A 16,140-nucleotide genomic window follows, 5' to 3' on the forward strand; every position below is an offset into this window, starting at 1 on the left:
GCAATTATCCTATCCTTATCTCACCCCCCACTACCAAGGCGACTTGAGACAGAAAGCTGCAGGACCTCTTGTCAAGACTGGGCCCTGTTATCAGGTCCTAATAAGATTTTCTATGTCTAGTCCTGGCCTTTCAACATCTAAAGACAACTAAAGGGCGCTAGAGACTAGGTGGCAATTGGAAATTACAACTACTGCCTGAACGTGGTACAAAATAATGGACACAAAAATATTGGGAATTTTGGATGAATGCTTACAGGCTGATAGAAACACAATAAGTGCACCCTGTTCTGCAGATGTCCCTTGCTCAATTAATTAGAGGTAGGATAGGGCCAAGGATATTTTTTTCCCAGACAACCATTTTCCTTAAAATCTTTCCCTGCAGCCTCCATAATGATAAATATGCAAGTTAAGGTAATCCCCACGTTGGTTGCTCTTCGATGCAGCATAGGACTCCAGCATAAAAGCAAACAGATGCTGCATACTCCATTTTTTGTTTCCCCTTGATGAGGGCTCTCTACCAAGTATATGGACACACCTGTAAAATACGCATATGAGTAATAATGAGAAAAATTATATCTCAGAACTAAATATACATCATATATGTCTGCCCCAAAGTTACTTTACTCAACCAGGCAACCCAGTTTGCTTAGGAACGTCAGTAAGGGTCGTTTGCAACCCTTACTTGGTCACTTCCTTTGTGTAAAGAACCTAGCATCCCTTCTGCCCATGTTCTTTTCATAGTGTCAGCCCCGTGCCCAGTTAAGGTCACCAACAGAATGGGACAACAGACTTTAAAATAGTCACATAAAGGACAACTATGTCATAGTGACATGGCCCATTATTAATATAAAACACCCTACTTGTTGTTCTATTCCTTACCACCAGGGATGGGTGAGGGACTCAAAGGGGTTAATTAACTAAAACTGGAGATTGCAAAATCTGGTGCAGCTCTCCATAGAAACCAATTTCCAGATTTAATTTTCAAAGCTTAATCGAACAAGCTAAAGTTAGAAGCGGATTGGCTACCATGCACAGCTGCACCAGATTTTGCACTCTCCAGTTTTAGTAAATCAACCCCATAATGTTGATGAGAACTTTAAAGTGGAACAAGGGGTAAGGAGAAACGAACTGGAAAAGGCTTCAAAGGACCCCATTATAAGGTTTACTTGATACGAGCAAGCCACCATCAGAACTTGATTACTACATGTTATATCTACTCACAGGTCTTCAAACAATAATGTTTAGTAGTGAAGTATAGAGGCACGTCTGCCACTATCTAGCATCTATGGCCATATTTACATATTTACTGTGAGACCGCTCTCTCCCAACAAGCACAGCTGTTATCTTGAGAAAACATTAAAGGACTGGTTAAAAATACCAACCTAGCTTAGAGTATTGGTGGAGTTTTTTTGTTCCCCCAAGGCAACTCTACAGCTGTAAGCCCTTGATGGTAAAGGCAAACAGAGCTTGCAATGCAGGGGAGACAGTTTTCTTCAACATTCTAAAAATATATTACTATGTTAACAGGCTTTCACCCACACTAGCACTACAATGTGTGCCTATATAACTTTGATTGGTTCATTAGATTGGGAAGCTCCTTCGGAACAGAGACTGATATATGTGTTTTAATGTAAAGTACTACAATAAAAGTCTCATTATTAAATAAAACCAGTAACATAAGTATCTGACTTTCTGTTGTACACCTGCCCTTTGTCTACTATCTATGGTGTGGATAATACTAATGTTATTGACATTAGCAGGTAGATGTGAACATTTCTTATGCCATTTTGGCACAGGTTAGAGCTCCCCTACCTCATTACCCACTCTCAATGGATTTATAACCTCTAATGTTTGGGAAATGTTAAGACTGATGACTTAGAATTTAGGAGCTGTAGTGTGTAAAACACAGAGCTGCTGAATATTCATATGCCTCTATGGAGTCTGTTTTCCTATGCATATGTGAAATCATGTACAAGCCTGACAAATTACACTTCAGGGTTGTTCGATTGTTAAATGTGGTCACTTGCTTCTACTGGGGGTCCTAACATCCATACATGATCATAACCCCTGAATACAAGTTCAATTTTTTTTCTACTTATTAGTTCCATGTCTTACTTCAACTTGACCCTATTCATGGTCCTTGGAGAGCCTTTTTTGTTTTTACTGGCCAAATCATCGGGAGGGCTAATTAGCATCGACCTAAGGGGGAGGGGTCTTTTGCCTAGGCTAGTTTAAGGCAGCCACCATAATGAATTAGATTACAACCAGTTGAACTACAGTACAAACAACTTCCCAGCCAGGGACCTCCAGCTTAAGACCACAAGTCACTCCTGGAGACCTTCTGAAAGGAAGGCTTAGATCTAACTCTTTTCTACTAGCATTGATACCTTTATGGAACTTTTGCTAATCCACAAGTGAAGAGTTCCCAAAGGGGCAAAGGAAGACCTTATGCATGGGGCTGTAAGCATCAGCTAGACCGGCTGTTCCTTGGCTGCAACTTTTAAAGATGTTTGGTGAATCTACAAGCCAACAGTAGACCCAACTCCAGCTAAGTCCTAAAATTAAGTTTGGGTTCAAAGGCTCTTCTCACAATGTACAACCAGCAGACCTTCCAATCCTTTGCTCACAGCTCGGGTCTGATGGAAGATACCAGTTGTCAATATGGCATGGGCAGCTACCCCGACCTCGGGAACCCACACCACTCCCAGAGCTTCTTCCCCTTCTCCACCGTCACCGTCAAGTCTGACTATGGGGACCTCGGGGTGCAGGGTGTGGGGGACTGTATGGCAGAGGCTTTGCCCTGGGACCACTTGGCACAGATGGACACGACCAGCCAGATGATAATTCATTCTGACCAGCAGGAAAGAGAACCGATGACCAACCCAGCGGACGCAGAGATGGACCTGAAAAAAGAGCCGGAGCCGGAAGAGGGATCCCCAACAGCCAAACTAAATCCGCAGCCGCACAATGCCATGGGAGCAACCTACTATGCCCAGGCTTGGGGCGGCGGTACCTTCTGGTCAAACCCGGGCACCACCGCAGCCAACAAGCCCCAAGCCAGTGTGAAACCCACCCCGGCGCAGCAGTTTTCCCAGAACCAGAGCCCGCAAGGGGAAAGTGGGATTTCCAGCCTGGATGCCAACCGCTCTAGTACCTCTACCAGCCCGGCCTCGAGTGTACAGACTAATAGCACGCCCCGGAGCATCTCCAGCAGGGGCAGCGAGGGCATCTGCAGCGACATTGAGGAGGTAAGTGCACAACATCTCTGCTTCTCCTGGTCTACATCGAGGACTTCCCTCAGTCTAATGTCTCTTATAACTTACAAATAGAAAACTGTCTACTACTTTTATCTTGTTCCAGGGTCTGAAAATACGGACCTAAATGTTTAGGTAACATATTTGGAGACCCAGGAACCCATAGATTTTGCAGAATTCACCTTGAACCGAAATCTTGTATATATTTTTTTCGGTGCTCTTTGAGGATTCAATTTTGTTGTGTCTGGGATGGATTTTTCCATCTTGTTGGACATTATAATCCAAGATTTTTATTCCTCTCATAAAATCCAAGAGGTGTGGTTCACAGGAAGATTACTGGTGAACCACAACTCATGGATTTTATGAAAGGAACAAAAATATTCAGCCTAGCTAGTGAAGGGTAAAATACTTGAATCAAAGTTGTGTTGAGCTCCCCAAGTTGTGTCACTGCATCTTGTTTTATGATTCTGATGTTTATAAATTTATATGAGTACATCCTACAATAAGCTCATAATATTATGATCTTATAGACTAAAGTGACTCCATCTTGTTTTATGATCTGATGTTTATACATTTTTATGAGTACATCCTACAATAAGCTCATTATATAGTGATCTTATAGGCATAAGTGACTCAATCTTGTTTTGAACGTTTGATTTTGCGATATTTACTTGACCTTGTAGATTTTCCTGCTTTTGTAGATGACAGGGACCCTATTGTACTATTGGGCTCCTGATATTACTGGGTATAACAGACGCAATGCTAGATTGAACTCTAATGCCCTGTACACACGGTCGGACATTGACCGGACATTCCGACAACAAAATCCATGGATTTTTTCTGACGGATGTTGGCTCAAACTTGTCTTGCATACACACGGTCACACAAAGTTGTCGGAAAATCTGATCATTCTGAAAACCGCGGTGACATAAAACACGTACGTCGGGACTATAAACGGGGCAGTAGCCAATAGCTTTCATCTCTTTATTTATTCTGAGCGTGCGTCGGATTTGTGTACACACGATCGGAAATTCCGACAACGGATTTTGTTGTCGGAAAATTTTATAGCCTGCTCTCAAACTTTGCGTGTCGGAAAATCCGATGGAAAATGTGTGATGGAGCCCACACACGGTCGGAATTTCCGACAACAAGGTCCTATCACACATTTTCCGTTGGAAAATCCGACCGTGTGGCATTAGTCTTCACTGAATTCAGCTAACATTGAATGCGCATTTGCTTTAATTATTTTCTTTTTTAATGAGCTTCTGAGTTGAAATTCCATAATTCCATTTTGTGTTGACTGAAGTACCCTATAATAGGACAAGTCCCATATTGCATGTGACATTGGATCTTGTTTATTACTTTTCTAATCCTTAATATAGTTTAATGATGGACTTGACCTTATGGGTACTATCTAATCATGTTGTATCAGGAGGACATTATCTTGAGAACTTTTCGTTGTTCACATTTAATTAATTATTTTTATTGTTGTGTTAAGGTGACTCCATCTTAGTTTAATTTATCCACCATTTTGTTGGTCAGTGTGTGTGGCCATGAGCTACTTAGATCTTGTTATATTTAGCAACTATTATACTGACTCCATGTTGCTTCAAGCTCTAAATTCTGTTAACTTGCCTTTAGCAGGAGGCAAGTTAAAAATTAACCCTAGAAAGTAGTTGATGCTTGGACTAGACTTTCCGGGAGAGGTAGTGAGTCAGTCAACAGCAAGTGGATTCAAACATACTTGGGACACACATAGATCTATACTCAGACCAATATATAAATAAATTAATTAATCAGTCACCCAATAAATAAATAAATAAATAAATAAATAAAAAACTGGGCAAACTTAATGGCCCACCTATCCTTTATTCTACTGTCGTTCTTCTATGTTTGAAGGCATCCCATTTTAAAAAACACTTATGCCCTGTACACACGGTCGGATTTTCCGGCGGAAAATGTGTGATAGGACCTTGTTGTCGGAAATTCCGACCGTGTGTGGGCTCCATCACACATTTTCCATCGGAATTTCCGACACACAAAGTTTGAGAGCTTGCTATAAAATTTTCCGATAAAATCCGTTGTCAGAAATTCCGATCGTGTGTACACAAATCCGACACACAAAGTGCCACGCATGCTCAGAATAAACTAAGAGACGACAAGTTTGAGCCAACATCCCTCGGAAAAAATCCATGGATTTTGTTGTCGGAATGTTCCGATCAACATCCGACCGTGTGTACAGGGCATTATTTTCTTTTTTCCCATGCAGTTTAATTATCTGACACCATCTTGCTTTTTAGCCCCTAACATTTTGTTAAATTATCTCCATCTTTCTTGTGCTCTTCATATTGCTTCTAGCCTTCTAGCTGGCTTGGAGTCTCTTATGTTAAAGTGGTTCCATCTCAACACCTGATCTTCTTGTGCTATTGTGACACCATCTAGCTTTGAGTCCCCTGACTTTATTTTCATGTGTTTCACTGAGCACTTGATTATGTTATAATAAAGCAACATTTACGGAAAAAGACCCATTTATAAATGAATAGAGTATGTTTTTTTCAGGTGTTCACAACGTCATTAGCTCCTGAGAACTTTGTGTCCTCTGCTCACAGAGCTAAATTGGTCATTGTACAGCAACCAATGCTATGTTCTATGATCAATATTTCTGTTGTCGGCATTTTCGGAAGTCATTATATAAAATTGCACCTGAATCTACCAAAATAATAATGCTTAAAGCCAGGTGTGGCTCAACGTACCCTCAGGTTAGAATGTTAAATAAATTTGAAAACTACGTTTTCAGTTCGTTATTCATAATGGAACTAGTAAATATCCTTTCTGCAGCCTACATTTTTTGCAAGCCCATAACGTGAATTATGAAAGATTGTTTTATTTTCTTTGCTCATTGCTATGCCCATCGTATGTGTGTCCTTCTTCAGTATTGCTATTTGTTATCATTAGATTTACAGTTGATTTCTTCAGCTATTCAAGGTTGAATATCTCTCAGTAATTTGCTTTTGTGATGTCTTGCAGGAAGTCCCGACATCTGCGGAGATGGAACAATTTGCAAAAGATCTTAAACATAAACGGATCACTCATGGCTACACACAAGCAGATGTTGGCTTTGCCCTAGGCCAACTTTATAGTAAGGTTACCTATGTAGAATTCTGGAAGAAACTGCAAGAGATCATTGTTTAAAGCTGTTTGAAACTGAAACCTCTCTTTCCTCTTCTCTCTCATAGACAAAACTTTTAGTCAGACCACCATCTGCAGATTTGAGTCTTTACAGCTAAGCTTTAAAAACATGTGCAAGCTTAAACCGCTACTAGACAGGTGGCTGCGGGATGTGGACAGAAGAGAGGACATGCAGGAGGTAACTACATCATCATAAATGGGTTAGGAAAAGGGTTTGTATGACAAAGTGGAAGAGTAAGGCCATCCAAAACTGATATTTTAGCATTTAGTTGAGTCTGGGGGGTGGACTCAGCTGGCAAGATCTTTTTAAGAAGATTCTTGTGGTCAGATGTTTGCACTTGAATGATTAGGTCTTTCCACCTGCTTTGACTAGTATGAGGGCATCTGGGACTCTTGAAGTATGAGACTTGAAAGTGGAGTGAGGAAAGCCAGAAACTTTAGTTGGGAGAACTTAACTATGGAGTTTCCAAGATATTGCCTTACAAATATGAAATCGCTAGTGAGAACAGTGCAAATATCAACTAAGTAGTATTTATAGCCTATTTACTATTTCATAAGATTTCTATTAAATTGGGTGATGATATTTATGTGGGCTACCCCTGACCTTTGCAGACACCTGATAAGCAACAATAAAGTTCAGCTAGGTAGGCACTATCCAAAAGTCTACAGAGCAAATCATCCTTGGAGCCCTGCAGACAGATTTATATACTTGTAAGTTCAGCTTGGCTGTAAATGGTAATTGTTATAGTGTAAATTGTAAGTGAAGGGGGAATAATGGGAACTGGCAACTTTTGACCTGCCTGATTGATAGGTATTCCCATATGGCAGCCGTCCTGGGTTTCCACAGATGTGAGAACACTGCTGGTTCCAGTACATTGCATCAGCATCAGGACCTTCCAAAATGTCCCCTCAGCCAATGAGTAAATGTGACATATATAGCAGCAACCCCATGTCTTTTCTCTATAGAAAAGAAAAAACAATGTGTGTGTGTGATAGCAAACACCATTGAATGCTAAAAGTACTTTTAAGTGCCCATTGCAGAATACCTATACATCCTCATTCAGCTGTTGCAAAGAATGCTTGGGCTTATCAACAGCCATACTTATGATACAAGAGACCTACATAGTTAGAAGTGCAGGTTTCAGAATCTGGAAGGGAAGAGCGAGTATGTAGTCATAACACTCTCTTCTTTGGCTCTTTAGATCATCAGTCGGGGACCAGTTTTGCCTCAGATCCAAAAGAGGAAACATCGAACAAGTATTGAAAACAGTGTCAGACGCAGTTTGGAGAATTACTTTATGCACTGCTCAAAGCCTGGTGCACAAGAGATATCCCAGATTGCCAGGGAACTAAACATGGATAAAGATGTAAGTATACCTAGTTCAATTATTTTACTGTTGTACGAAAGTTGGTTTAACCATGGCATCACAACTCTTTGCCTATACTATACCATACCAATGGCAAAAAATAAATTGTCAGGGGTTATGCCCTCCCTTACTCCATCCAAAATGAAAAAGTTTTGCATTTAGTTCTACTTAAATATCTGCTGAGTTGTGTTTCAGCTCTAATGGCTGTTCAATATGTAGGCTATTGCCATGGCAGCAGAAGAGGACAGAGCTGGTGGGAGGGGTATCAGTCTTGCTAATGATAATGCTAATGATAATAGATAAGTTTGATTCAAAGGCACATTTTTTGGTTCAATAGTGTTCTTTAAAGCTGGAGAGACGATAGAAAGAGCAATAGAGAGAACGCTATGGGGCTGATTTACTAAAACTGGAGAATGCAAAATCTGGTGCAAAGCTTAATTGAACAAGCTGAAGTTAGAAGCTGATTGGCTACCATGCATGCCTGTACCAGATTTAGTACTCTCCAGTTTTAGTAAATCAACCTCTATGTTTATACAGGCCTGGGTTTTTAGCAAGTAACATGGACCATAGCAGGAGGCACTTGGACTGAATCCATGTCTACATTTGCTACAAAGAAGCAGGTGCTGTATAAAACAGATAGATGCACTATTACATAAAAGCTCTTCTTAGCCAGTTAAATGCTAGCAATGATGTAGATATTTAGTCTAACCAAAAGTCATCTTTCAGTTAGAGATTGTATACCTGGTAAGCTAGGTCACCCTCTGTTTTTTTTTTTTTTTTTAAGCCTGTAATAATGAGATCTTCTGTTATAGTTCCCAACACTTTTCTGCCCGACTTGGAGTTTTTGATGTACTTTGGCACATTGGAATGCCCCCACTCATTCTGTTACATCATCCGCAATATAAAATTACAAATAACAAGGAGAGTGGGATCCTCATAATGGCAGAGGCAGGCTATGGATATCAAGTGCAGGAATTCTACCATTAACATCCCTGTTAGTAACCATTTTTGTTGCATTTTCCCCTTAAAGACCTATTTTACAGTTTTTGTTTCCAGTCTCTAAAAATCTGAACCATGTTGCCTATCTGCTAAACTACTAGAATCTAGAATTGCAGGTCCTTCATTTTAAGATTGACTTTTTAACTATGTGTTCATCTGTTCACAGGTTGTCAGAGTCTGGTTTTGTAACCGTCGGCAGAAAGGAAAACGGCAGGTGCACCCCTACCTCAGGGAAAATGGTGGAGAAGCCTACGATGTTGTCCAGTCCCTCTCACCTCCAAATGCAGGCCCTTTTGCCCTGTCTCAGGTGATGGCATCTCAAGGTTTTGCCCCAACATCCCTGGGTTCCAACCCTGCACTTTACATGCCCGCCTTCCATAAAAGTGAGGTCTTCCCCCAGGCCATGCCTCACGGAATGTCCATAGGGAATCATGCCACTTAAAGCCTATCTGATTCCTGTAATATGGCAAATGATTCCACAAATGGCCTTTCCTTTTCTCCTTCTTTTTCTGAAAAATGGGGCAGGGTGGGGGGTGGGCAAAGAGAGATATCACTGCTTGTAAAACTTGAGTTTTGGTTCATGTTGGTCATATTCTCACCTAAAGCTAAAATGAATTCCGAGTGAGAATGATTACAGTCATAGTGTATAAGTTTGATTAATGCAGCATACATCTAAAAACCTTTGATAACACCAACCTTTAGTGCATAACCAGGGTTCCATCAAACCTTCTAATCTATTCTTCAAGGGATACAGTCATACCGGCATATTCAGTGAGGCAGTGCAAAAGAGCAATATTGGTGTCCAAAGGTAACTGAGTTTGATTATTGCAGCATTCTGATTGATTGCTACATTCTCCATATTATTATTGTGCCCTGTAATATCTAACTAGACAAGTATAATGATTTTGTATTGCTGTTTCCTTTTTTAACTTTTTTTCATCCCTAAATCATTGCAATGCAAAGACCCTGCCTAACCAAATATTACACCACTAGATACCTGGCATTTACAGAAAATATCCCTTCTGTACCCCTCTCTAATTTAGTTTCACTTTAAGGTGGAACGAAACCCTCGTATTTTTTCCAGCCAAAAAGCTGCCATCTTGGCCTCTGTTTGATCTTCAGCTGCCATGATGCTGGACATTTTATCAGTTATGACACCAGCCTTTTGATGGTTTAACAGTTGGGTTGAGAGCACAACCAATGTGACACATACATTCCTGGCACATGCTGGGAATGTAACTGTTAAATCAATGGGTCTAGTTCCACTTTAATACAGGAACCTGACTTTTCCTGACTTAATAGCTAACCTCCACCAACTGCTGTTTCCCTGTTCAATTAGAGTGCCCTACTGGACAACTGGACAGTAGAATGGCAGTTGTCAGGGTTTAGTTATGAAGTCAGGAGAGGTGGGCTCCAGTTATGAAGTGAAACTATATCAAAGAGGGACACAGAGGAAGGCAAAGCATTTATGGGCAGCAAAATATATTAAATAATATCCAGTATGTGGTAATATTAAATCACCACCTGGTTTATTTATAATAGTATCCAGTAACATCTTGAAGTTTGGATAGCTTTTGTGGATTATAGATACATTTCTGGTTTTGGGTTAGACCTTATTGCTCTCTTTCTGATGACTGTATCCCTTGAAAAGCCAAAATATCAGGCCGTTGCCTGACAGTGATCCAGCAACAGCACATGCTAACTTCTATTCTGACTCTAGGGGGCACTGCGATATTCTACAGTTTGTGAGAGTGGCATAAAACAGACCAGAGTTAGTCCTTGACCCACTCTCATTGCCCCCTGCCCATCCCACCCCACCATACCCTACCCCAACCAATGCCATGTCCATTGTATGTTTTACTCTCATTAGCTCACTGTTGCCCCCTTCTGTTCAGTTACAAGTTGGCTTCTTGAAACACCATGTTGTAGATGCTGTTTCTGAGCCAACGTTAAGAGGCCACTTCTAGCAGCTATTTCTCAGGCAGATACATTATTCATGAAAAATCAACTGGGACCTAGGCTACAATATTTTGAATATAGTTTAGGCATATAAAATGGCTACCACATTGTTGAAGCATCAGGTCTACGTAACCCACTAAATTCTTTTACTATAACAGGGCTTCCTAACTCTACCCCAAATCTACCTTTGAATGCTTTGTCTGTCTCTTTATGTTTGTTTTTTTCTGACTTTAAATTATTTGTCCTAAAGTCTAGAATAGTCATTTTGATGTTTTATGTAAACTGCCTTCTTGATCAGCTAAGCTGGTAACTTAATGTCCCCAAGTCACTTTAATCCTTGTTGCACTAAAGCGTTTGTTCATTTCAACTCCTCTTTTACCTTGGGGCAGGGAAATGTTCTTCAAAACTACTTGTTCAAATGATTGGGCAAATATAAATACACTGGGGGGCCTAGGGCTGTTTTGCTGACAGTTTTTATTTCTTAAAGGGCATCACCTAAAAGTATTATTTTACATATTGGTGGTGGCTGCTGGTCTGAGACAACCCCTGATTTCTTATTTGCCTTGGATGTTCCAAAGAAGAGATCTCCCTGCCAAGAGATCTCCCAACTCCCATTCCCCATCCAGCTAGGAGTTTGAGGTGTTCTATATGACCATTATGTGTCCTCATAATGGGTGCAGCAACAGAGCACAGAGATCTCACTGAGAGAAAGGAAACTAGGTGGATTCAATCTCCAGCCTCTACCAAACACTAAAATATAAGAATGTCTAGATTGGGAGCAAATGTCTAAAATCGAATTTGTATGTAGCTGTGTAGGCTTTCTGTTACCTAGTTTACAGAAATGAAGGCCTCATTAATAGCTTTCATTTTGGTTGATTCAGCATTTGAGGCATAGATGGTCCTCCAAGTAGTCTTGACAAAAGTCAATTTACAAATTGACTGGGCCCAGCTGAAAATTTATCAACTAAACAGTGGCTGTATCCTATCAGATGCGGCCACTGTTCAGCAGCACCAACAGCCACTGGACCTGCAGCTGCCTGAATACAATGCCCATCCAGATTGTAAGTGAGAATCAAGTGTCTCGCAGGCTGAACAACCAAAATTTAAGCTGTCTGTGTCCAGCCTTAGTTCCTCCAGTTCTAAAGTATTCATACACCAATTGTCCAAGTTATTGATGAAGTTGCACATCCTTCCCTGCTCAGACTTTTTCTCTTTATGCAAATTACCTGCAAAATATTTTTAGTTTTTGGATAAAGTATGGAATGATAAAAAACATTCAAGATTTTTTGTTTTTGCTGTCTGTGTCCCTTGGGGAGATGGATGGAGGAATCTCCACTGCCAGCTATTGTATTCAGCACCCATGGTAGACTGTGTTCAGTGGTGCTGCCAAACAGTGACTGCATCTGATAGGATGTAGTTGCTATTTGGTAGTACCACCAGGCTCAGTTGACTTTTACATTGACTTTTATAGAGCAAGTTGGTGCTTGCAGGGCCATCCATTGCTTGCCTTCCAACAGATTCGGCCATAGCCTCTATGGCTAGCTTTAGACTGTTGTTATTGGAACAGATGTCCCCATGCAAAGTTTTTCCCAATATTCCTGTTCTGGTGACAATTGCAACATTTCAGATTTCTCTTTAACTTCTGTCCTGGTCTCCTCAATGGACAATAAATGTCACCAGTGAGACGGACAGCAACAAAGACCTGGCAGGGGTTCTCTCTACCTCAATCTATCCTAAACAAACAAAAAAAAAGTTTTGGCTTTAGATACACTTTAAGCCATCCGAAGGTGGCAAGATTCCTTTCAAGTTTAGATTCAAATTGCTTTGTAACAAAACTGTTAGTACTAATATGAGGTATTCTGTGTATCAGAAGCCCAGGAAATGCATCCCACTACTTGGTGAACCAATTCTGACAAATTGCCATATTGTGACCTGATGTGTACAAAGAAATAAAGAAAAACATTGATATATTTGTGTGTGTGGGGGGGGGGGGATCCGGGTGGGGAGGGAGGGAACATGGGGGGGGGGGGGTTGGTGGGAGGGGGGCAGGGTATGTAAAATTTCATATGACTGCATTAAAAAAAAAAAAGTAATGACTTTCAATGCCACCTGAGTTGCTGGACCTTATGAGATGAAATGTTGTCATGTTTATCTCTTAACATCTAGAGGACCAGTTTTATCCTCACAAGATGAATTATATGCAGAAATAAAACTTGAAAAAATCCATGTTCATTGCAATTATTTTGTGTGATTTTTGTGTTTTCACTAAAATGGCTGGGCTTGTTATAAAGGCAAAACTACCACCCCTATTCTGCTGCATAGTCCCTTCATCCTTTGCCAAGAGCCTCATCACTAAAAGCAGGCAGTTCAGCACAGAAAGCATATACAGCTAAGATCCCAGAGCAATAATAACCTGATATGGTATATTTTCGAATGGTGGTATTGAATAGGGGGTGGGTGGGAGGGAGAGGGTTTTACTGATTTGTCCTCACTTCCTGCCACAGATACACAACAGAATGTGAGAGGAAATCTCCCCGAAGTGACGATTGTCATCCAAACAGGTGTTCCATAAAATGTTAGAATTATGAGAACCAGCACATGACAAGTAAGAGTGAATTTTCTAAACAGGGACTATCGCTTCCACAATTTATCCAAAACTGGAAATCATGTTTCGCCTTTAGATATACTTTAATTATAACATAAAATGATAATATTAATTAGAGGATTCAACTGGGTGTGGTCTCCCTCTCTCAAAGTGGTCATGTGACCATTTGCAAAAACTTTAAAAAGTTGATTAACAAAGAATTTGTATAGCCATTTTCCCAGTGAAAGTTCATGATCTCTGCGAATGGGGCAAAAACAAATATAAATCGGCTAAATCCTGAATGCTGAAAAAAAAATCTCATCTACTGAGCTACTAATCACTTGTAAAAGATACAAAATGAATGCAACTCTTCTTAGGAACATGAAACAGTAAAGAAAGTATTTGTATAGCTGCTCCAAATATCTGCTACAAAATTGTCAATGTGACATGGGCCTGAAGGGTTTTAAAGTGGTTGTAAACCGGGTGCTGTCACCGCTGACAGGGCTTCCATTTTCCCCTGGCCTTTCTTCAGGGTTTGTGGGCTGTATGAGTGTGGGGGGCCCTCGATTCTGGCATGGTGCTCTGAAAGTCCAGCAGGGCATGCTCGACCTTCAGAGTGCATGCGCCGTTGACGTCACCAGCTACCTCCAGTGTTAATATCTCCTAAATGGTGATCATTTAGGAGATATTCATTTTACCTACAGGTAAGCCTTATTATAGGTAAAAATCATAAAATGGACTTTACTACCGCTTAAAGGTGCCCATAGAGCAGACACATGATGGTTACCCACTCTCTGTACATCTTCAGAATACTTACCGACAGGGTTTTTTTCTCATAAAAAAGATGCAGAATTCCCCAAAACCCCCTTCCCCCCACCTATACACACACACCCTCCAAACTGCATAAAATAGTTGGTGTGGTCAAATATCAATAACGGGGGGGGGGGGGGGGGGGGTGGCGGGACTTGAAGGTGCATTACATACATACATACAAAGTGCAGAGTTCAGAGTTGTGCTATGTGCAGAGTTTAGGGGTGCGCTACATACATAGTGCAGATTTCAGGGGTGTGTTGCATACAGAGTACAGAATTCAGGGGTTCGCTACACACAGAGTGCAGAGTTCAGCCTTCTTCCAGAGCTGCTTATTTCTACATCCCCATCCACATCTCACTTTCACCCCTCTTCTTCTCTAGAACCTCCCCACACACTGTAGGTGGCTCTGCCTCTCTCACTTGCAGGAAGATCATCCAGTGGGGGTGTCAGCAGCCACACTGCACCCTGGGCACCTGCATCTCTCTTGTCTCCATCCTGCACTGGGAGCCACTCAGGAGATCAGATCTGTGGGGGCCTCTGTGTTTACAAGTGATAGTGGTGAGCAGAGGGCCTGAGATCGAGGTGGTGGAACTGAGTTCCACCAAGTTCCAGCTGAAAAAAAGCCCTGCTTACTAATCCCCAAAACATAGATGCTCTGTAAAAGCAAATATCTACCACAGTTTCTGCATTTGATCCCTGAAATGCCAATAAGAGGACTCAGAGGTAGAAAGGGGTTGTCCAAGGATTGTCCGTGGGATTTATGGTCCATATTTGCATCATAGAGCACCTAGGTTTTGGGGATTTATGGGAGCTCAGAAAATAAGACGACAAGTACCAACAGTCTGGAATTGTCTGCTCTATGGACCTGGGGTCAGTTTAGAAGGTAAACCACAGGTTTAGCTTTAATTCCTTGGTACAGGATTGGATGGTTGATGTGAAGGTCCACTTCTCCCTCCACATTAACAAGTCAGACCATTTATTTTTCCAGTGGCCAACAAATCAGTAATTGGTAAAGGGATGTCGCATCTAACCACTTTGTTTTTTTAAAGGTTGGTTCACCCAAAATTATTATTTCAGTGTTTTGTAGATGCTGGCGGGTTTCTTATAGGGCTTCTATTGATGAAATCCCTGAGTTCCCAGGTCTGTACATATGCTGTTTCCATTATGAGGGACTCCCACTAGATTTTTATATATTCATTTTTTATAAAATGGTGAATGTACTATGAGGAGAATGTAACAGGAGGATCGGGAAGACAAAAGTGGATGGGAGCACCCAAAAGTCCCAGGTGGACAGGAACAAGGTCCTATATGACAGATCTCACTATACATCCAAGACATCAGGGTATATAAGAAGCCAGGAACTTATTCAGAGCACCATGCTCCACTTATAACTAAAATATCACTTTTGGGTAGATTGACCTTTTAATAGCATATCATCACCATATCTACAACAGCTGTAGAAATTCTTGGTATCAGCCATTCTCTGTAGTAACTTTCTGGTTTACTTTAAAGCAGTATTAGCCTAGGTTTACACTGAAAGCGGGTTTGAAATTGTGCAAGTTCAGTTGAACTCGCATGATTTCAAACCTGCATTTCAGTCCGACTTCGGGAGCGTTTTCAGAGAGCAGGTTACTGTGCAGATGTCTAATGAAATTGCCCCCAAAGTTGCCAAAAGTAATGCAGGAACTACTTTTGGGAATCGTTGTGGCACCGCAAAGTCGGAGTTGCACCGATTTGGACTTTGCCGTTTCCGGCAATAGGCGGTCGCATATCAAAACGGCCCTTGCGATCGCAGTTTCAAATCGCATGTCAAAACGGGCCGATGTGAACGTGGGCTTAAACCCAAAATCAATATTATATTGAAACTTGCCTATTCTGTATGGTTCTGGATGTATTAATGTTCTTGTATATCGTTTTTTGTTTTTTTTTTAACCTGGTGATCCAGCCAACTTCCTTCAGCAGACCAAGCTGTCCT

General features: G+C 41.1%; 1 protein-coding gene across 1 annotated transcript; it reads left to right on the forward strand.

Annotated features, from left to right (window-relative positions):
• The first annotated feature begins 2,591 nt into the window (after positions 1 to 2,591).
• Positions 2,592 to 12,724, forward strand: LOC141109010 (POU domain, class 5, transcription factor 1.2-like). The gene is made up of 5 exons (XM_073600968.1): positions 2,592 to 3,248; positions 6,282 to 6,393; positions 6,491 to 6,621; positions 7,646 to 7,810; positions 8,976 to 12,724. The coding sequence occupies exons 1-5, from the start codon at positions 2,592 to 2,594 to the stop codon at positions 9,249 to 9,251; spliced, it is 1,341 nt and encodes a 446-aa protein (XP_073457069.1). The 3' UTR covers positions 9,252 to 12,724.
• The last annotated feature ends 3,416 nt before the right edge of the window (positions 12,725 to 16,140 follow it).

The sequence above is a fragment of the Aquarana catesbeiana genome, linkage group LG09 (genome assembly GCF_042186555.1).
Source record: "Aquarana catesbeiana isolate 2022-GZ linkage group LG09, ASM4218655v1, whole genome shotgun sequence".
Lineage (NCBI taxonomy): Eukaryota > Metazoa > Chordata > Amphibia > Anura > Ranidae > Aquarana > Aquarana catesbeiana.

What these genes read in the sequence shown, in the direction of transcription:
- LOC141109010 (XM_073600968.1), top strand. Translation starts at nt 2,592, where the DNA reads ATGTACAACCAGCAGACCTTCCAATCCTTTGCTCACAGCTCGGGTCTG. An exon ending in TGCCCTAGGCCAACTTTATA is followed by an intron (nt 6,394 to 6,490) that starts GTAAGGTTACCT and finishes TCTCTCTCATAG; the next exon opens with ACAAAACTTTTAGTCAGACC. An exon ending in AACTAAACATGGATAAAGAT is followed by an intron (nt 7,811 to 8,975) that starts GTAAGTATACCT and finishes ATCTGTTCACAG; the next exon opens with GTTGTCAGAGTCTGGTTTTG.